This window comes from Colobus angolensis, unplaced genomic scaffold, assembly GCF_000951035.1.
Source record: "Colobus angolensis palliatus isolate OR3802 unplaced genomic scaffold, Cang.pa_1.0 Scaffold35, whole genome shotgun sequence".
In the NCBI taxonomy this organism is placed as follows: Eukaryota; Metazoa; Chordata; class Mammalia; order Primates; family Cercopithecidae; genus Colobus; species Colobus angolensis.
Window position 1 is genome coordinate 4,107,555 of NW_012116821.1, and position 21,533 is coordinate 4,129,087.

The window sequence follows — 21,533 nt, forward strand, 5'->3', positions numbered from 1 at the left end:
CCTCTCCTGCCCGAAAGGCCTCGCCCCGTCGTCCCCTCGGTATCAAGAGGGCCCCGCGCTGCCCTGCGGTCTCGCCCAGCGCCGGGTGCGAGGCGCTTAGAGGCGATTGGTGACGTGGGCACCGGGGAGTCTGCCGCAACAGCCCCTTTGGACCTGGGGTGCCGAATTTTATGAGTTTTATGCGTTTTACGATCTGCTGACTTTGGGCTTATTTTACTTCTTTGAAGTCCAGGGTTTGTAATGAGGAAAAACCTGTCGAGGGCCCTATGGACGCCATCCCTAAAGCTTGCTTTTGATGCAACAGTCGCCTGGGTGTTCCCCTGGGCGCATCTGGAAAAGAAGGAGACGGAGTTAACCAGAGAGAGGGTTAGCACCGCGTCGAGTTGCAGGAAGTCCGGGAGAAGGAGTGGCTCAGCTGCGGCCGCATCTGGCAAAGGAGGTTTCCAGGCCTGGCTCCCTGCACTGAACGCAGCCTTCGAGGTTCCTGGGCGCGCTTCCTGGCTTATGTGCGGTTTTTGAGGCAGAAGGGTTTTGCTTTGGATCTCTGCTGATTTCTCTGGCTTTGGACGTGGTCAGAGAAGTAACACCCAGGCCTGTTGCCTTAATGCAAGTGCCTGTGACATGTTTTTCCTTCTGCTTCCTTAGAAGTTTCTGACTTTGGTATGTTGCTTTAGCACCTCTTGGGAAACTGGAATGGCATCAAATATCAGACCTATGTGGATGTTTTAAGTATTTTAAAAGCCAAGTGGAGGTAGGTTAGTAGTACTGACTCTGCACAACTCTAGAGGGCAGCATTCTTGTGCGGCCTATGTGAATAACACTGCTTGGCATACCAAGGGAACGGTGTCTTGTGGAACTGTGGCCTTATAGCAGAGTGACAACTACGTGTTACAGAAGGTCTCTTACCGCCGCCCCTTGGAGCTGCATAGGTGGGCTGGGTGTGCTTTTTCAGTAGGAGAGAGACCAGGAGTGTGAGGTGGTGAGGGCTTTGGTCAGGACAGGGATCTGGGTCTTCTGCCAGGGTCCTGTGCTGTTAACAGTACAGGGAACTAGACCAAAGAAAGCAGTTGACTAAGGAAAGGTCCCTAGGAGGACAAGCAAAACACAGCTTGAATTTTGTGCGAGTTTGACGCCTCCCTCTGTGCAGCAGTAAGCGCTTTCGCCTCAGGCTCTGTGGAGCACTGAGAGTGTTAGGGAAGAGGGGGATGTGGGTATCTGGAAGTCAGCTCACCTCCATGGGCCAGCATTCCAGGCACCTGCCTGGAAACTGAGAAAAGTTTGGTAGATAAAATCCTCCTAAAAAACAAGCCTGAAAATCCGAAGTGCGTCCTGGACTTAGGTGACTGAGTGCTCTCTGTCCTTGGCTGGTGTGCCTGAGAGCCCAGAGGTGAGAAAGGTCAGAAGGAAGAGAAGCCCAGGGAAAGAATGGGAGAGAACAGCCGCTTGGAGGAGCCAGGGGCAGCTTCAGCACTCTGCTTATGGTGTGTAGGGGACCATCCCCCTGCAGACCCTGGTCCTGTGACCTCACTCATTCGGCCCAACCTGCTCTTTAAAAAGGTAGGCGAGATTGCCATCAAAACCCATCAGCAAAAAGAGGTAGTGGTTCTTACGGCTTTACTTTGAACTCTCCTGCAGTCTCCATTCCTTCCCTGATGATGCTAGGGACGGGAAAGATGCCAGGAGTCTGAGGATGGTGTGGGGCGTGTCTCATTTGCTAACTAATGTGACTTCTTGTTTCAGCTACAGGGCTGCACGGAGTTGAGACTTTCTCATGCTCACATGTTGCTTTGGTCTTACTTTAGCATTTCTCTGCAAATTTAAATAAGTCTGTTTTTTGTCTGTGTGTGTCTTGCTTGGCATGTGAAGCCATTTTTTAGCATGTATTTTATGTGTTTCTTTCATCCTGGGGGCATTTCAGTGTAGAAGTGTATTAATTAGAGCTGTCTTCGGCCAGCAACAAAGCGTGGCACAGACAAATTAAGTACCATGGAGCCCTGCTGTGGCTTCAGGGTCCTGGGCCTCCTGAGTCTCTCAGTACTTTTGAGGATACACCAGGCTTGGGTCAGTATCCTATTCCTGCAACAATTTAATTATTTAGGACTTTGTCTCCTAAAATGGTTTTTTGTTCTGACCAAAATGATCTCTAGAAATAGTAAAAGATAACTGTGAGTGTTCACCATGTAGCAGGTGCTGTTGTAAGCACCTTACATCCATCGTTTCATAGAATACTCACAATCACATTTCGTGAGGAAGTTTCTCTTTTCCCCATTTTGCAGATGAGGAAACTGAGATATGAAGAAGACAAGTGAGTTTCTCAAGGCCTTAGAGCTGAGCCCAAACCCTGGGCCACCTGGCTCTAGAGCCTACACTCCTGAGTGCTCTACTGTGCCCGTCTCAATAACTGCTGATAGTTAATGGTTACTTGGCAAGGGTTTTCATGCCATAACGGATTTAATTGCCACAGCATTGTTAAGCCTGTGGGTTCCCAAGTTTCCTGAATTTTCAGGAACAGGGTGTTTTGTTTGTGTATTTTGAGAGGGAGTCTTGCTCTGTTACCCAGGCTGGAGTGCAGTGGTGCAATCTTGGCTCATTGCAACCTCTGCCTCCCGGGTTCAAGCGATTCTCCTGTCTAAGCCTCCCGAGTAGCAGGGATTACAGGCAAACGCCACTGAGAGGTGACAACATCCTAGCAGCCCGCGCTCTCGGCACCTCCTCAGCCTCCGCATCCACTCTGGCGGCGCTTGAGGAGCCCTTCAGCCAGCCACGACACCGTGGGAGCCCCTCTCTGGGCTGGCTGAGGCCAGAGCCGCCTCCCTCTGCTTGTGGGGAGGTGTGGAGGGAGAGGTGCAGGCGGGAACCGGGGCTGTGCCAGGCACTTGCCGGCCAGTGTGAGTTCCGGCGGGCAAGGGCGCAGGCTCCGTGGGCCCCGCAGGCGGAGCGGCCGGCTGGTGCTGCGGGCCCAGGGCAGTGGGGGGCTTAGTACCCAGACCAGCAGCTGTGGAGGTTGCGCCGGGTCCCCTAGCAGTGCCAGCCCGCAGTCGCTGCACTCAAAATCTCGGGGGGTTTAGCTGCCTTCCCGGGGGGCCGGGCTCGTGACCTGCAGCTGGCCGTGTCTAGGCCTGCCCCCGGGGGCTCCTGCGCGGCCAGAGCCTCCCCGACAGGCGCTGCCCGCTACTCCGTGGCACCCAGTCCCATCGACAGCCCAAGGGCTGAGGAGTGCAGGTGTGACTCGGGGCTGGTGGGCAGCTCCGCCTGCAGCCCCGGTGCAGGATCCACTAGGTGAAGCCAGCTGGGGTCCTGAGCTGGATGAGGACTTGGAGAACTTTTATATCTAGCCGGAGGATTGTATGTGCACCAATCAGCACTCTGTATCTAGCTAATCTGGTGGGGACTTGGAGGGCTTTTATGTCTAGCTAAAGGATCGTAAATACACCAATCAGCACAGTGTCTAGCTCAGGGTTTGTAAATACACTAATCAGCACTCTGTGTCTAGCTCAAGGTTTGTAAATACTCCAATCGGTACTCTGTATCTAGCTAACTCTGTGTCTAGCTAACCTAGTGGGGACTTGGAGAACTTTTCTGTCTAGCACTCTGTCTAGCTCAAGGATTGTAAAGGCACCAGTCAGCACTCTGTCAAAACGGACCAATCAGCATGCTGCCAAAACGGACCAATCAGCTCTCTGTAAAATAGACCAATCAGCTCTCTGTAAAATGGACCAATCAGCAGGATGTGGGTGGGGTCAGATGAATAAAAGCAGGCTGCCTGAGCCAGCCAGCGGCAATTTGCTGGGGCCTTTGTTCCATACTGCGGAAGCTTTGTTCTTTGGCTTTTTGGAATGAATCTTGCTACTGCTCACTCTTTGGGTCCGCGTTGCCTTTATGAGCTGTAACACTCACTGTGAAGGTCTGCAGCCTCACTCCTGAAGCCAGTGAGACCACAAACCCACCTGAACAATGAACAACTCCAGACACGCTGCCTTTAAGAGCTGTAACAGTCACCACGAAGGTCTGCAGCTTCACTCCTGATAGCGAGACCACGAACCCACCAGAAGGAAAAAGCTCCAAACACATCTGAACGTCTGAAGGAACAAACTCTGGACACACCGTCTTTAAGAACTGTACCACTGACTGCGAGAGTCCGTGGCTTCATTCTTGAAGTCAGTGAGACCAAGAACCCACCAATTCCAGATACACCACCATGCCCAGCTAATTTTTGTATTTTTAATAGAGGCTGGGTTTCGTCATGTTGGCCAGGCTGGTCTCGAACTCCTGACCTTAGGTGATCTACCTGCCTCAGCCTCCCAAAGTGCTGGGATTATAGGCATGAGCTACCGTGCTTGGCTAGGAACTGGGGTTCTTGAGAGGTAGAGTTAACTGCCCCAGGTTACCCTGCAGTGGGTGGGTCTAGGCAGATGGCCCCCAGCCCAGGTTCGTAACCACCAGGCTGTACTGCCTGGAGCCTCCTGCTAGGGCCAGTGCCACTTGTGCTGAAATGGGGTTCAGTGGCCAGCGTTTGACCTACTGCCTTGCTCCCTGTGGCCTGGGCAGGGTATTTGCTGACCTGACCAACATGCTCCTGTATGTGAGTCACTGTGCTTGCAGTCTGGAAAGGATATACATGAACTCACTGCTCTTTGGGTAGCTGAGGACATTGTTTATTAAATTGTGTTTTGGGGTGGTTAGGCCTTGAATGTTCACATAGTAGCTTTTTTGAAGCCTTAATTTTTTTTTTTTTTTTTGAGATAGGGTCTTGCTCTGTGGCTCAGGCTGGAGTGCAATGGTGCCATCTCAGCTCACTGAGACCTATCCCTCCCAGGTTAAAGCGATTCTCTTGCCTCAGCCTCCGAAAAAGCTGGAACTACAGGTGTGTTTCACCACACCTAGCTAATTTTTGTATTTTTAGTAAGGACACGGTTTCACCATGTTGGCCAGGCTGGTCTTGAACTCCTGACCTCAGGTGATGCACCTACCTCGGCTTCCCAAAGTGCTGGGATTACAGGCATGAGCCACTGTGCCTGGCTTTTACTTAGCTCTGGAGTAGCTAGAGAAATGATGTACCCAAGTTGGCTGATTGAAATTTTTGAGTTCCTATTCTGCTCCCTTTGAGAAGTTTCTTTTCAAAACTGGTTAACTGGTAGGTTACTTAAAAAGGAAAGATTTTAGTGAGGGGCCAAAGAGTGCATGTGAGGCAGTGGTGGGCCTTCTTTCCGCCCCGACTTCCACATGCTGGATGTGCGTTTGTGGGTTCCAGTTCCACCTCCACACCCTGCTGCCTGGGGCCTCAGTGGGCTTGTATCCTCCCACCCAAGCCTGTGTTTTCCCACTTGTAAAATGAGCTGATGTGCCTGTCCCACAGCGAAGCTCCCAGCCTGGTACCAAATAGGTGCTCAGGAAATGCCTTCTTTCACCTCTGCTGCAACCAGCTGGAGGGGAGATTTCACACAGTGGGTCTTCGGAGATGTTGTTAGAACGAAATCCAAAATGCTTTCAAACAGAAAAAGTAGAGGAGAAAAAGCACAGCCATCGTTTCTAATAGCTAGCCTGGCCGAGTTCTTGTCACACTGTTCTGAGCACCATGTTTATGACTCCACTCGTACCTGCCAGCAACTCTGTGGGATGAATCTTCTGCCTCTCTCCATTTTGCAGGTGAGGACACTGAGGGTCTGGGGAGCTGTTGACTTGCCTGCTGTCCTGTGGTCAGAAAGTTGGGAGCCAGGCTGTCAGGCAACAGGCTGGCGTTTTGGGTCAAAGGAGAAGAGATTATTTTTATACAGATTGGGAAAATAAAAACGACTGTGTGAGAATGGGCTGGGAGATTTAAAGTCCCTGACTACTGCTCAGATCCTAATTTGTCAGTTCTTGAGTGGGAGATCCCGGCATCAGTTGAAGTAGCAGGATGTGTAGTACCAAAAGTTTTCAGTCTTACCCGCCTACCATCGTGGTGGCTTGTGGAGACTGACATGAAGGCGTCTCTCACACCCCTTGGGCCCCTGCTGTGGGTGCTGGTGTTGCTGGGTTCTGTAGAGGTGGGAATGCTGGTGCTGGCTTCCCTCCTGTCTCTGTCCCTGTCACTGCAGGACAGCAACTTGAGGTGTTCTCATGTCCTCTGCTCACCCAGATTGCATCTGTTTTGTGGTTCTGTGCAGCGGTCCCAGGGTGGCTGAGTGCTTGGGGAGTGCTCGCCTCCTCTGCTGTGCCCTCCTGGCCCTGCTTTCTGAAACCACGTGAGGCCTCTGTGGGAGGGGCAGGCATTTACTGGGCAAAGTTGTGTTGGTGCCGTGGTCCTGAGGCGCTCAGTGCATCTAATGGGGATATAGCTTTACAGCTGGCTGGGCTTGAGCAAGCCTTGTGGCCTTGAGGACCGGGTCCCAGGGAGAAGGCTTTCTGGATGGGGTCGCCAGGAGCTGCTATGCCCCAACTACAGAGGCAGAGGGCCAAAGCCAGAGACACAGCAGGAAGAGACAACGCTGGGGGGAGGAAGTTCAGGATTGTAATTCAGTGGTTCACTTACCATTTACCATTGCAGGGAAAATAGAACATGGAGGAAAATAGAAAAAAACAGGGGAAGAGTGAGTTAGTAAAAATGAGAGGCGTTGAAAGTTACTGGTCCTGCACCATACCTATGGCGCAGTGCTGGCCTCTGGGGGTGGGAGGGGAGCTGCAGGTGCAGGGAGGGCATGGGGGTGGATGCGCAGTGGAGCCCCTGTAATGAAATCCTGAAAAGGGTGCACTGTGTCCTGTGGGCGAGTGGACAGTTGCTTTCTCCCACAGAGCCTCGCGGTGGGGGCAGGGGTGGAGTGACCTGTCAGTGGCAGCAGGATGGGCAGTGCTCCATGGCAGGGATGGCTGTTGACTGTCTTGCATTCTGAAAGGACGGTTCCCGGTACCTCAAGACAGGTTTTCTATGCCTGTGTGACTTTGTATGTTGAGTTTTCCTTTTAAATTGTTTTTTATTTCTGGGGTGTGTGTATTGGTGGAAAACTTTGGATTTAGTAGAGTATCTGAGATGACTCTGAGTGGATTCTTCCCAGTCTCCTGGCTTGTGTACCTGGAGGGTTGGAGTTGTTGTGTCCTGAGATGGGCGAGGCCGCAGGCACAGGATCAGGGGTTTGGTGTGAAGCAGGTCATGTGTGAGGTACCTGCTTGATAGCCAAACGGGCATGCCACGTGGTTGAGTAGGGGTCTGGAGTTGAGGAGAGAGGACTGGGCTGAGGTTTAGAGCAGGCCATATAGTTCACACCTGCATCCTCTCGCAAGCCTGAGGCGGGATGTGATTACCAAGGGAGTGAGAGTAGAGAAGGTGAGGGGACAGAGAGCAGTGTGTTCCAGGACAGCGATGGTGAGGGAGGTGATAGGGTGAGAAAGGTGATGGGGTCAGGGAGCTTCTAGTGTTGTACTTAGCAGCTTTGTGATCTAGGGCAAGTAACAGAACTTTCCTAAGTCTGAGCTTTCTCATTTGAAAGGGGTTGCAATAGTACCTACCTCGGGGCTGTGATGACAGAGGGAGTGCGTAATTCACATAGGATATGTGCAGGGTGGCAGGAAGGCTGGAGAGGGATTGTGGGGAAGGATCTCGGGGACTTTGAAAGGCCTGTCTAAACTTGATCGAGTTGGCTGTGGGGCACCATTTCCTGAGCAGGGCGAGGCTGTTACAGTGCTGTAATGGCACAAAGGAAGGTGCGTTTGGGGGTGATGGCAGCAGCTGGCAGGAGTTTTTGGGGCCTGGACAATGGGACTGGCATGCTGGGGATGAAGAGAAGCTGGGGAGCAACGACTCAGCTCTTCCTGGCTGACTGAAAGTGTGGAAGGAGCAAGAGAGGGGCATCTGAGTTGGTGCCAGGTTTCAGGGTACGAGACTGGAGAAAGGGTGGAGGCAGAAAGTGGACAGTGGAAGCGGACTTTTCAGTTACGTTGTTTTGGTTTTTTGCTCAGTTTGAAACCTTTTGACCTTAAAGTACTGTAGGGCTTCTAGGTGAAAATGTCCTGGGCGACCTGTTTCAGAGGGGGTAGAGTGGGCAGGGAGGATGGCTCCCGAAGGCAGGAAGGACGGAGAGAGAAGCAGCAGATGAGCTGGTGTTGGAGGACTGATGTGAGGGGTGGCCAGAGTCTAGGGCTGGAGGTTTCAGGAAGTGCACGGGGACAACACAGATGAGATGAGGAGAGGGAGGGCCTGGGGTCAGGGCATATTTTCTGCATCACAGCCTTGCCTCTAGGTGTTTAGATATATCCTCCCTTGGGGGACTGATCAGAGAGGGCTATGAGCTCTCGGACACTGAGACTTACTCGGTCACTGGTCTAGGCTGGCTTGATGTTAGAGACCTGTGAGCATTTCAGCAGGAGGTAGAGCTGCCAGTGGGTTTCTGGTGCAGAACAGGAGCCATGTTCTGAAGTGGCTGGGGACTCCAGCCATTGTGGTCACTGAGCTGGTCTCATAGCAGGGGGCTAGGTTAGTTCTGGCAAAGACACCTCCCCTCCCCCATCTTTACCTTGACTTCTCAGTGTTTTGTTGTTTTGCCCATGAGCCACAGTTTTGGAGCTATGATTGATCTGAAACGGAGTCTTGTTTCTGAGGCTTCAGAAGTCTCTGTTTTTTTGACTCAAATCTTTTTTATTTTAATTTTTTAGTGACAGGGTCTCACCCTGTTGCCCAGGCTGAGTGCATTGGTGCAGTCTCAGCTCACTGTAGCTTCAAACTTCTGAGCTCAAACGATCCTCCCTGCTCAGCCTCCAGAGTTGCTGGAACTACAGGCATGAGGCGTGCTGGGCTGGTTCAGAACTTTAGATTGGAAGTTGAGAGCGGACCGTGGAGGGGAAGGCATCGATTGTTACGTAGAATCATCCTGTCCTGGTGCTGCCTCGGCCCACGATAGCCCTGCAGCCTGCAGAGGGTCGCAGGACCCTAGGCCCTCCAGCGAGGATACCTGCCTGACAGGAAAATGAAGACGGCAGAAGCCAGGGCCTGGTGCCCACCCTCTCACCCATGAGCTTGGTGCAGCACAGGCGGTTATACCCAGCTTACACTTGCTCAAGAAGAAGACGGATTATGTTGTTTCCTCTGTGTTTTTTTTCCTTTCAGTTGGACAACTTGATTGCTAGATCGGGAAAATTTGTAATAAGTTGGACTTAAGTAGAAGTTTCCAGGAAGGGGAGATGATGGATTTTATTGAGCCTTCTGAGAGAGACTGGCAGGTGCCTGGGGTGGGTTGTACCCCCATGCCCTTTTTCTTTTTTAAAGAAAATTGAGACAGGGTCTTGCTGTGTTGCCCAGGCTAGAGTACAGTGGCACGATCTAGGCTCACTGCAACCTCTACCTCCCAGGCTCAAGCGATTCTCTTGCTTCAGCCTCCCAAGTAGCTGGGATTATAGGCATTTGTCACCACGCCTGGCTAATTTTTGTATTTTTAGTAGAGATGGTGTTTCACCATGTTGTCCAGGCTGATCTCGAACTCCTGACCTCAAGTGATCTGCCCGCCTCGGCCTCCCATGCCCTTTCTGGGATTGCAGGCATGAGCCACTGCCAGGCATGAGCCACTGCACCCAGCCTCTCATGCCCTTTCTTTTTTTTTTTTTTTTTTGAGACGGAGTCTCGCTCTGTCGCCCAAGCTGGAGTGCAGTGGCCGGATCTCAGCTCACTGCAAGCTCCGCCTCCCGGGTTCACGCCATTCTCCTGCCTCAGCCTCCCGAGTAGCTGGGACTACAGGCGCCCGCCACCTCGCCCAGCTAGTTTTTTGTATTTTTTAGTAGAGACGGGGTTTCACCGTGTTAGCCAGGATGGTCTCGATCTCCTGACCTTGTGATCTGCCCGCCTCGGCCTCCCAAAGTGCTGGGATTACAGGCTTGAGCCACTGCACCCGGCCCATGCCCTTTCTTAAGGCCTCCTTTTGCAACGTTCCTTCTCATTTGCTAAATAACTGTGCTAGTAGGGGGTCAATAATGTGTTTTTGAAATCAAAATTTAAAATATAGTTATTCTGGTTTCCTCTGGTTCCAAGTAATTTCTCTCGTGCTTTCAGCCTCCGCTCGGGGAGTTCTCAGAGCTCCTTAGTCTTGGGACTGTCACCCCGAGAATGGTGCAGTGGAGGAACTCAGAAATAGCAGTGTCATTGTTTAAAAGCCACTTGAGCTTTACAGCAGAGGGTCAGAGATAGCAGAGTGTTTCCGTACACTCTTCTTCAATTCACAGGTGGGGAAACTGAGGTCTAGAGACAGTGCATGTGTCCAAGATGCTGTAGCCCTGCCCTGTGCACCTGCACTCCGCAGAGGTGGCTCTGGGACGGCTCCAACCTACACCAACTCCTCTGGGCAAGCCCTGCGGCTTCCCCTCAGGGAGCACTTCACATAACCTGGCGCATTTATCAAAACGAAGACATTGACCTTGGTGCAATACTGTTAACTGAACTACAGGCTTTATTTGCATTTCCCCACCATCTAGTCCATTTAGCTTTGTGTCTTTTTTTTTTTTTAACTGAAAAGGCCCTGAGCAGCTGCCTAGGAATCTTCCATTCTGCAGTTTTTGTTTGTTTATTTTTGAGACGGAGTCTTGCTCTGTCTCCTGGCTGGAGTGCAGTGGTGCGATCTCCGCTCACTGCAACCTCCAACCCCCTGGTTCAAGCGATTCTCCTGCGTCAGCCTCCTGAGTAGCTGAGATTATAGGCATGTGCCACCACGCCCAGCTAATTTTTTTTTTTTTTGAGACAGTCTCGCTCTGTCGCCCAGGCTGAAGTGCAGTGGTGCCATCTTGGCTCATTTTGGAAGCTCGGCTTCCTGGGTTCACAACATTCTCCTGCCTCAGCCTCCCCAGTAGCTGGGACTACAGGCGGCCGCCACCATGCCCGGCTAACTTTTTGTATTTTTTAGTAGAGACGGGGTTTCACCATGTTAGCAGGATGGTCTCGATTTCCTGACCTCATGAGCCGCCCGCCTCAGCCTCCCAAAGTGCTGAGATTACAGGCCTGAGCCACTGGCTGCTAATTTTTGTATTTTTAGTAGAGACAGGGTTTCATTGTGTTGGCCAGGATGGTCTCAATCTCCTGACCTCAGGATCCACCCACCTCGGCCTCCCAAAGTGCTGGGATTACAGGCATGAGCCACTGCGCCCGGCCATCTGCAGTATTAAAACAATAACATATTAAACACACCATGCTTACACTAAGGAATAGACTTGACACCTGGGTTAACTGCAGAAGGTCAGAGGAGACACTTCTTTCTGGTCCAGGCTTCACACTGCAGGGCTTGCCCAGAGGAGGTGGTGTAGGTTGGAGCCGGCAGCGCCATCCCAGAGCCACCTCTGCGGAGTGCGGGTGCAGAGGGCAGGGCTGCGGCATCTTGGGCACGTGCACTGTCTCCAGACCTCAGTTTCCCCACCTGTGAATTGAAGGTGTTGAGTTTGCTCCCTGAGGTCATTCCTATGGCTCCTGGGCCTCTGAGGATCTGTGAAGCCCCAGAGCTGAGTTGGGGCCAGGCTGCCTCCTTCCCCAGCTCTTGTCTCGTGTTTGTGGGTGAGTGTTTTCACCGAGTCCCAGGGCAGCCGTGGAGGCACCTATTTTTTATTTCCTCACTCAGTGACCCTGGTCTGTGTGCTCACTGCCCAGGTGGCCACGCAGGCCCTGCTGGGGGCAGCAGGCCCAGCCTTATCAGAGCCACGTCCCAGAGGTGTTGACTCACCGCTTCACCCTGGCCCTGAGGCGGGCCTGGCAGTGACTTCCTGTTCTGCAGCCGCAGTCTCAGGCACGTGCTGCGGGGGTGTGGGCACGCAAGCCCGTGTGAGCTTTGGACCGTGAAGCCAGTAACCTTCCTGCAGGGCCGGGCTGAGCCTGTGTCTGCCTCCCCGGGTGGGTGTGCAGCTGCCTGTCCCCAAGGTGAGGTGCTCAGGGTCCTTCCTGCTGGCCTGACTCCCAGGACCAGAACATGCGAGGACAACAGAGAACACAGAAGACAGAGCGAAACAGACAGCACTGCGTGTTCCTCTGGTCTGTGGGTCTCCTCTTCAGGGCACAAGGCGGGGGATGGCCGCACCCCTTTTGTCGGTGGTTTGACTGGGACACATTCATATTCATGCGTCCCGTGCTGCTCAGAGAAGCAGAGCTGTGCCTTGCGACAGAGACCGAGTGTTCCCAAAGCCTCACATGTACTGCCTGGGCCTTTACAGATTTTTCTTTTGTTTCCTGGCCCCTGATACAGGGTGTTCTAAAAGAAATGATCCCTGCCCCCGGTGTTTTCCTGTGACCGGGCAGGAACCTGGCAGGGCAAGTGGGTTTCCCCGTTGGTGTAAATCACACAAAACTGCACAGCAAGGCAGCGTCCACGCTGGTGGGTGGCACGAGGGGAACCTGAAGTTGTGGAGGACTTGGGACGGGAGGAATCAAGCTATGGGCTCGTGGGAATGGCAGAGGAGTGTGGTGCTGGCAGGACCTGGAGCTTCAAGTGGAGCCTGACGGTGTCACCCCTGTAGGCTGTGTGCCTGTGTGTGCGCGTGTGTGTGTATGTATGTGCGTGCGTGGGGTGGGTAGTGGGGTCTGGTCACTGCCTCTGTGGCAGTGACCCCTGGGGGGTGTAGGAGCCCCAGTACGTTCTCCTCGAGTGTGGGGTTGGTGTGCCGCGTGCAGACCGCGGTGACCGGTGTGTCCACGGACCCTCTAACCCAGAATGTGCAGGAACGCATGACTCCTGAATTGGCCGCCGAGGCTCTTTTTTTCAGGAGGTCACCTGGTGGCAGTGCAGGCCCACTTCAGAAGTGAGGGGCTGGGAGGGGAGGTGGGCAGTGTCGTGTGGGGAGGGGTGTTGCTGTAGGGCCGGTTTTCTGTGACCCCCGTCCCTTCCCCTGACTGTCCCTCACTGCTGGCTTCTGCCCTTAGGCTGGCGCCCATGCGGCTCTACACGCTCTCCAAGCGCCACTTTGTCCTCGTGTTTGTCGTCTTTTTCATCTGCTTTGGCCTGACCGTCTTCGTTGGGATCAGAGGTAAGTTTCGGTTTTTACTCAGTGAATCTTTTGCCATGTGTGGTGGCCCTGGCGTGTTGCTTTCAACCAGCTCAGCTGTGCCCCTGTCTCCCACTGCCAAGGGCTCCAGCATGGAGGGAGAAGTGCCCACAGGGTGGATGGGTCCCAGTCCTGCACTTCTAGCTGCTCTGTTTCTCCTGGGGGAGGTGCAGTGAGTAGCCCCAAGTGACCCTGTCTATGCCCTGTGCAGCAGCCGGGGCAGCCTTGACCACATGCCTTCATTGGCCAAGCAGACATTTCTAATCTTCTGTGCACTAGGCCCAGCTGGGCACTGGTGCATTCAGAACATGCTGCCTGGTGGGGGAGACAGGCCATGAAAGAGCTATGATGCAGCTGATGGGGTTGGGAGAAGAGCTGGGGGTCTGATAGCTGTGAGCATGGGGCGGGGTGGCTGCAGGAGCACTGAGATCATCTAGGCCAACGCCCTTTCTCATGGATGGAGAACCTGAAAAGCCAAATGGTTTTCACAAGGTTCCCAGAGACCCAGGCGTCTTTTCAGCCCTGTGCACAGGGCAGGCAACCAGGAGCCTGACGTGTTTGGAGAGAATGTATTCCATTGCTATGTTTCCCTCTTACATAAAATATCTTTCTCCATAAGGGTGATTTCTGGTAGATGTTATTTAATCGATTTACTTAATACTAAAGTGTGAACAGCAATTAGGCTTAACCTGTCCCAGAGGCAATTTGTGCCTCAAAAGGCTAGTTTCTTACCGAAAACCGGGTTGGTAAATGGACAAGGAAGCTGGTGGGGGGAGGGTGGCTCTTCACGTGCTGTTTATCTGATGGTGATGGTAATAATAGCAACTGTAGCCAACTTCTTTCCCGTTAAGTCATCAAGAAGTAAAAATTACATTAATTACAGCACAAGCTATATCCATGATCTTACTTGATTTTAACTGTTATCCTTTAAGATTGGTAGGGGAGGCATTAATATTCTCATGGTCTCCAGTCTAAGTGGGACCTCAGCCACCTTCTGTTCCTTTAAGCTACTCTTCTGTCACAAACGACCATGATTATATCAAACCCTCTCCACTCTTGCAGAAATGTACAGTGATGCACCACAGCTGAGATAAAAGCGATGTCAGGATTTCTACATCCCCTTCTTTCTTTCCATACAGTACTCTATTAGTCAGAGTTCTCCAGAGAAACAGAATCAATAGGAAATATCTGTGTATCTGCCTGCCTGTCTGCCTGTCTGTCCTATCTGTATGTCTATCTATTATAAGGAATTTGCTCACGTGATTATGGAAGCTGAGAAGTCCAAAGATCTGCAGTCAACAAGTAAGAGATGAGGAGAGCCCATGGTGTAGTTTCAGTCCATGCCTAAAGGCATGAGAACTAGGAGAGCTGATGGAGTAAATTCCAGCTGAGTCCAGGTCGGAGTCTGAAGGCAGGAGAAGACCAGTGTCCCACCTGGACATAGAGAGAGAGAGCCTGGCCAGAGAGAGCAAATTCTCCCTTACTCAGTCAGTATGTTTTATTCAGGTCTTCAGTGGATTGGAGGAGGGGTCCACCAACAATGGAGAGAGCAGTCAGCTTGACTCAGTCTGCCGATTCACATGTTAATCTCATCCAGAAACCCCCAGACACAACAGAATAATGTTTAACCGAATGTCTTGGCACCCTGTGGCCCAGTCGTGTTGACACATAAAATTAACTATCGCAAGTAATCTGCCCCGGATTATTTTACGTGATAAGGTTATTATTATTTTTGAGTTAGGAGTACCTTAGGGGACTATTGGCTTAAACACTGTCATTTTGCAAATGAGGAAATCAAGACCCAGAAAGCCTTGTTAGTGAAGACTAGAGTCCAGATTCTTCTTTTTTTTGTTTTTTGTTTTTTGTTTTTTTTGTTTTTTGCCCAGGCTAGAGTGCGGTGGTGAGATCTTGGCTCACTGCAACCTCCTCCTCCCCAGTTCAAGCGATTCTCCGGCTTCAGCCTCCCGAGTAGCTGGGATTACAGGCACTTGCCACACCTGGCTAATTTTTTTTGGTATTTTTAGTAGGGACAGAGTTTCTCCATGTTGGCCAGTCTGGTCTCGAACTCTTGACCTCAGGTGATCCACCCGCCTTGACCTCCCAAAGTGCTGGGATTACAAGTGTGAGTCACCCGCAGCCAGCTGAGTCTAGATTTTTCTGATTCCCAGTTCTTAATTCTTTCCAGGAAACTGGACTGCCTTACTTCCTGGGTTAGGAGTTCACTCAGATTGTGAATCTGGTTAAAAAAGGAGCCTCATTGTGAACACAACCCTCCTTCCTACATTTGATATATCCTCAGCATTCCTAAATGCATTCCAGAGACAGGTTATTGCCTTGGTTGTGTATTTCCTCCTTTTGAGTGGAGGATTGTTGGTGGCAGACGGGGGGTGGTCACTGAGGCAGCCTGGAAAAACTGACATCACCAGTTGAGAGGGATACGTTTTGGAACAAATCCAGTTTTTTGTTTTTTTTTGTTTTTTTTTGAGACAGAGTCTCACTCTGTCGCCCAGGCTGGAGTGCAGTGGCATGATCTCGGCTCACTGCAAGCTCCGCCTCCCGGGTTCACACCATTCTCCTACTCACTCAGCCTCCCAAGTAGCAGGGACCACAGGCGCCCACCACCACGCCCAGCTAACTTTTTGTATTTTTAGTAGCGATGAGGTTTCATCGTGTTAGCCAGGATGGTCTCGATCTCCTGACCTCGTGATCCACCCACCTTGGCCTCCCAAAGTGCTGGGATTACAGGCGTGAGCCACTGTGCCCAGCCGGAACAAATCCAGTTCTAAATTAAATTAAAATCAGATTCACAGTATTTCCTTTGACTGCTTCTTTTAAGGCCAAAACTCTGAAGAAATGCATTGTGAGAATCTGTGAAGCTTGGAGAGGATTCTGGGAAGATGGTGGAGTAGGAATCGATGTCTTCTACTTAGACAACAGCTGCAGTGGCAGAATCTGTATGGCATAACTGTTTTGGAACTCGGGAGTCTATTGAAGGCTTGCCACTTCGAAGGGAATGCTTGTATGTTAGATTGTGGTTACTTTTGGTCAGTGCAGCTCTTAGCACAGTAGCAGGTACCCATCCTCCATTGCAGGCCTATAGCAGGCAGCTGAATGTGTGTTCCTAGAGCTTATAGAAACCAAGGTGGGCAAAAAGGACCGTGTCTTCCAGATATCAGGGATCTGTACTCTGATGGCTGATGCTGCTTCTGATCGCAGAAGTATGACAAGTAAGAGAGCCTCAGGAGGCTCTCGTTGTTGCAAGCCCATCCCCCGCTGACTGAAGTTGCTTCCAGGGAATTTAAACGGCTGGTACTTTTTTACCCCTTCATTTTTCCGTTTTTCCTTTCTCGGGAATCAGACATTGAAGACCAGGACATTCAAAACTGCTAATACAGAGAAATTTAGAAAGTCACCACACCTGCCCAGAGGAAGGCAGAGGCTCAGAAAAGACCTGAGAAGACCTTAAGTTTAAACCTCAGGCTGATCCTTTGCACAGAGACAGTCTAAAACAACACCAAAAACAAAAGTACAAAAATGAATAACAGCAAACCCTGAGGAAGGGGAGAGTCTGGTTTCCAGAGGTACATTATTAGATTTAAGTATCCACTTAAATCTAATTTAAGGCGTCTGGGCGTGGTGGCTCACGCCTGTAATCCCAGCACTTTGGAAGGCCAAGGCTGGTGGATCATGACGTCAGGAGATCGAGACCATCCTGGCTAACACGGTGAAACCCCATCTCTACTAAAAATACAAAAAAATTAGTAGCCAGGTGTGGTGATAGTCTCCTGTAGTCCCAGCTACTCAGGAGGCTGAGGCAGGAGAATGGCGTCAACCCGGGAGGCAGAGCTTGCAGTGAGTCGAGATCGCACCACTGCACTCCAGCCTGGGTGACAGAGTGAGACTCTGACTCAAAAAAAAAAAAAAAAAAAAAAAATTGGTCACAAGGCAAACAATAAAGTATGGCCCATCGAAAGGAAAAAAATGAACTGTCAGAATCTGTCTCTGACTAAGACCATGTGACATATCTGTTAGGCAGAGACTAAAACAACTGTCTTAAAGATGCCCAGAGAACTAAAGGAAGAGACAGGGAGACTGTCAAGAAAACAACGTATGGATAAAAAGAAAACCTAAAGGGAAACCAAAAAGAAATTATGGAGATGAAAAATATGCTAGAGTGATTCAAAGGCAGATTTGAACAGGTAGAGGAAAGAATCAGTGAATCCGAAGATAGGACAGTGGAAATTTTTGAGTCTGAGGAACAGAAAAACAGAAGAAAAATGAACAGAGACGGAGGGACCTTGGGGACACTCAAATGGAGCAACATACACACTGTGGGAGTCTGAGAGGGAGAAGAGATAGAGAATGGGTCAGAGAGACTGTTTCAAGCAGTGATGACTGAAAACTTCCCAAATTTGGTGAAATGCGAATATAAACATCCAAGAAGCTCAACAAACTGAAAGTAGGATGAACTCAAAGAGACCCACACCAAGATATAATCAAACTGTAGAAAGCCAAGGACAGAATCTTGAAAGCAGCAAGAGAGTGACTCATCACATACAAGGGATCCTCAGTAAGTTTGTCAGCAGATACCTCATCAGAAACTTTGGAGGCCAGAAGGCAGTGGGCTGATACATTCAAAGTGCTAAAAGAAAACTGTTGGCTGGGCCTGGTGGCTCGCACCTGTAATCCCAGACTTTGGGAGGATGAGGCGGGTGGATTACTTGAGGTTAGAAGTTCAAGTCCAGCCTGACCAACACGGTGAAACCCCGTCTCTACTAAAAATACAAAAATTAGCCAGGCGTGGTGGTGCGTGCCTGTAATCCCAGCTACTTGGGAGACTGAGGCAGGAGAAATACTTGAACCCAGGAGGGGAGGTTGCAGTGAGCCGAGATCATGCTATTGTACTCCAGCCTGGGCAACAACAATGAAACTCTGTCTCAAAATTTAAAAAAAAAAAAGCAGGGTCTTGAGGAGATACTTGTACACCCATGTTCATAGCAGCATTATTCACACTAACTGAAATTGTGGAATCAACCACAGTATCCATTGACAGATAAATGGACAGAGGAATGAAATGTGGTATATACATACAATGGAATATTTAGCCTTAAAAAGTAAGGAAATTCGGCCAGGCGCAGTGGCCTGTAATCCCACCACTTTGGGAAGCTGAGGTGGGCGGATCACAAGGTCAGGAGTTAAAGACCAGCCTGGCCAACATGATGAACCCCATCTCTACTAAAATATAAAAATTAGCCGAACGTGGTGGTGAGCACCTGTAATCCCAGCTACTCGGGAGGCTGAGGCAGGAGAATCACTTGAACCTGGGAGGCAGAGGTTGCAGTGAGCTGAGATCGTGCCATTGCACTCTAGTCTGGGCAATAGAGTGAGACTCCGTCTCAAAATAAATAAATAAATAAATAAAAAACAAGTAAAGAAATTCATACAGAAGCTATAATATGGATGAATTTTGAGGACATTATACTTAGTAAAATAAGCCAGTGGCAAAAATGTAAATACTGTGAGATTCACTTACATGGGGTACTTAGAGTAGTCAAAATCATCAAGACAGAAAGTAGAGTGGTGGCAGCCAGGGGCTGGGAGAGGGAATGGGGAATTGTTTGATGGGCACAGTGCTTCAGTTTTGAATTGTGGAGATGGAAGGCAGTGATGATTGTATGGTATGAACGTATTTATTGCCACTGAACTGTACACTTAAAAATGGTTAAGATGGTAAGTTCTTGGGTCTGTAGAAAAAAATGGTTAAGATGGCAAATCTTATGTATATTTTATCACAGTAAAAATTGGGCAGAAAGAATCTGTGAGATTCGTATACCTGTTACTTCAGTTAAAACTTTTGCTTTCCTGCTTATATTAGCAAATAATTATGTTTATAGCCCTTAATAAATATTTTTGGAAGACGAGATTAATTGGATGAGCAGATAAGTGTGTCTTAGGTTTTGGAAGAAATCTTTATATTTTACAGAATATATAAGACAGAGTCTCTATAGTTAATGCCTTCTTGGGCCCATGCATGTAGAGAGAGTTCTCATTGAGAGCTTAGCAGGGCGTTTCCTGTGGAAACCCTCTGTGTTGTGTGCCAGTCATGCTGGTTGACTTGTGTTGGCAAATCGTGAAGCACAGCACAGTGTATATTCTGTGTCTGTGTTTGTGTGTTTATATCTTTTACTTACACATTGTATAATCTCTAAAGAAAAACCAGGTAAATTAAGGCCATCTCCATGTAATGATGAGTCTTTCTTGGAATTTGGAAAAAAAAAATATTAAATATCAGTATCACTATAACCTGCTTTTATCCTTTTCTGTTACACTTTAGGACCTAAAGTGATCCAGACTTCTGCTGCTAATTTTTCACTAAATAATAGCAAAAAGGTAAGACTGGGTCTGAGTGGCAGCTGGGTGGTGGGGTACAGTATAAACCTCAGGTCACTGAGAAATTGTTCTGCTTAGAGTCTTTAAGTAGCCTGCCCTTGCCTTGGCTTCTCAGGCAGCACACATTTCGTCTTCCATTGTCAGCTGCTGGCCTCTGGGTTCTTGTTTGCTGAAGTCGCCATTTCTGCTGTAACAAACATCTCAGTACTTAGGAAGATGGTGGTATTACCTCTTAGGGAGCAGTTGTTCATTTCCAAAGAGTGGTTAACTCATCCTGATTCCTTGCCTCTGTAAGTCCTATCAGATTGTAATTTTTAATAATGATACCACTTAGGTGTCTCATCTTTCTCATATTTGCCCAGGTTAAGAATTGACCTCTGTCAGGTTTCTGATCGTACAGTTCTTTCTAATGATTACTTTGTATTCCTTGTGTGAACTCAGTTTAAATGAAAAATCCTTTAAAAAAATACACCTTAACTTGGCCGGGCAAGGTGGCTCATGCCTGTAATCCCAGCACTTTGGGAGGCTGAGGTGGGCAGATCACGAGGTCAGGAGATGGAGACCATCCTGGCTAACACGGTGAAACCCCATCTCTACTAAAAATACAAAAAAATTAGCTGGGCGTGGTGACGGGCACTTGTAGTCCCAGCTACTCAGGAGGCTGAAGCAGGAGAATTGCTTGAACCCGGGAGGCGGAGCTTGCAGTGAGCCAAGATTGTGCCATTGCACTCCAGCCTGGGTGACAGAGTGAGACTGCATTTCAAAAAAAAAAAAAGCCTTAACTTTTTACCACCTTTGGAGAAAAACAGAGGTTCTTTCAATTGGAAAATTTTGGTTTCCTTGAATAAATGCTAACTTGTGAGAGCCTGAACAAGTAAACCTTTTTTTGTGTATGAAATATAACTTTATCTATAAACTGAACACAGTTGCCCTGCATCTTTGAGGCACCATGATATGTATAGTTTAAATCTGATTGTATGACCCCAAATCCCCCTTCCCTCTGTTCTCACACTTCCCTGCTAGTTTTCTACCCTTTTAATTTTGCAAAAAGGCAAAAGAAGAAAAACTACTAAAACTTAACACCATTTGATTCTTCTCTTTGCTATTGCTAGTTTGAAAGGGCCCTCTGCATAGTCTGTCTTCACATTTCCTTTGCATTGCTTTATTTTCTTTCACTGTTGACCTGATGATCTGATTTGAAGAGGTGCTGCCATGGACTTTCCTGGTAGTAGTTCATCTTTTACAGTTTCAGTCTCTCAGGGTGAGAGTCTTTTTTTTGACACTGAACACAGCAGCCGTTCCACTGAACTGACTTGCTTCCAAGAGACCATCCTCACTTCACTAAGACAGTAGCTCATTCCTGGAGAGATTTTCTGCCTTGATGGTTTTTAGGCAAGTCTTTAGTCTTAGGGAGTTTTATTGAGACCCTGATAGAAGTATTAAGACACAAAAACACATTCATTTGAGACTAGCCTGGGCAACGTAGGGAGACTGTCTCGACAACAAATTTAAAAATAAGCTGGGTGTGGTGGGGCATACCTGTCGTCCCAGCTACTTGGGAGGCTGAGGTGGGAGGACCGCTTGATCCTGAGAGGCTGAGGCTGCAGTAAGCCATGATTGCACCACTGCACTCCAGCCCTGGGTGACAGAGCACCACCCTGTCTCAAAAAAATAAAAAATAAAAAAAAACACATTCACCTCCAAAGACGATGCATTCAAATAATGCTTTTCTTTGGAACCATGGGTGGGCTGCTTCAGTGAATCTCTCTGTGGTCGACTGTTATTAAACACCAATATTACGTCTTACAAAAGATACTGCAGAAGAATCATTGACAACATTCATCACCTCTAATTTTTCTCCCCAGGGGTGTTAAGACTTTCTTTCAGAAACGTAAAAATAGCAGACATCAAAGAGCAATTTGCCTGGCATATGGATGCTAAAGAAATAATTCTTGGCTGGGTGCGGTGGCTCACGCTTGTAATCCCAGCACTTTGGGAGGCCAAGGTGGGCTGATCACGAGGTCAGGAGTTCGAGACCAGTCTGATTCACAGACAGTGAAACTCTTTCTCTACTAAAAATACAAAAATTAGCTGGGTGTGGTGGCAGGTGCCTATAATCCCTGCTATTTGGGAGGCTGAGGCAGGAGAATCACTTGAACCTGGGAGGC

At 49.5% G+C, this 21,533-nt stretch overlaps 1 protein-coding gene across 1 annotated transcript in view; it reads left to right on the forward strand.

Annotated features, from left to right (window-relative positions):
- The window catches only part of TMEM181 (transmembrane protein 181), a 106,734-nt gene that overhangs the window by 26,808 nt on the left and 58,393 nt on the right, over positions 1-21,533 (forward strand). Inside the window, 2 exon segments of the mRNA XM_011952763.1 lie at positions 12,854-12,957; positions 19,310-19,365. Coding sequence (XP_011808153.1) covers positions 12,854-12,957; positions 19,310-19,365 — 160 coding nt within the window.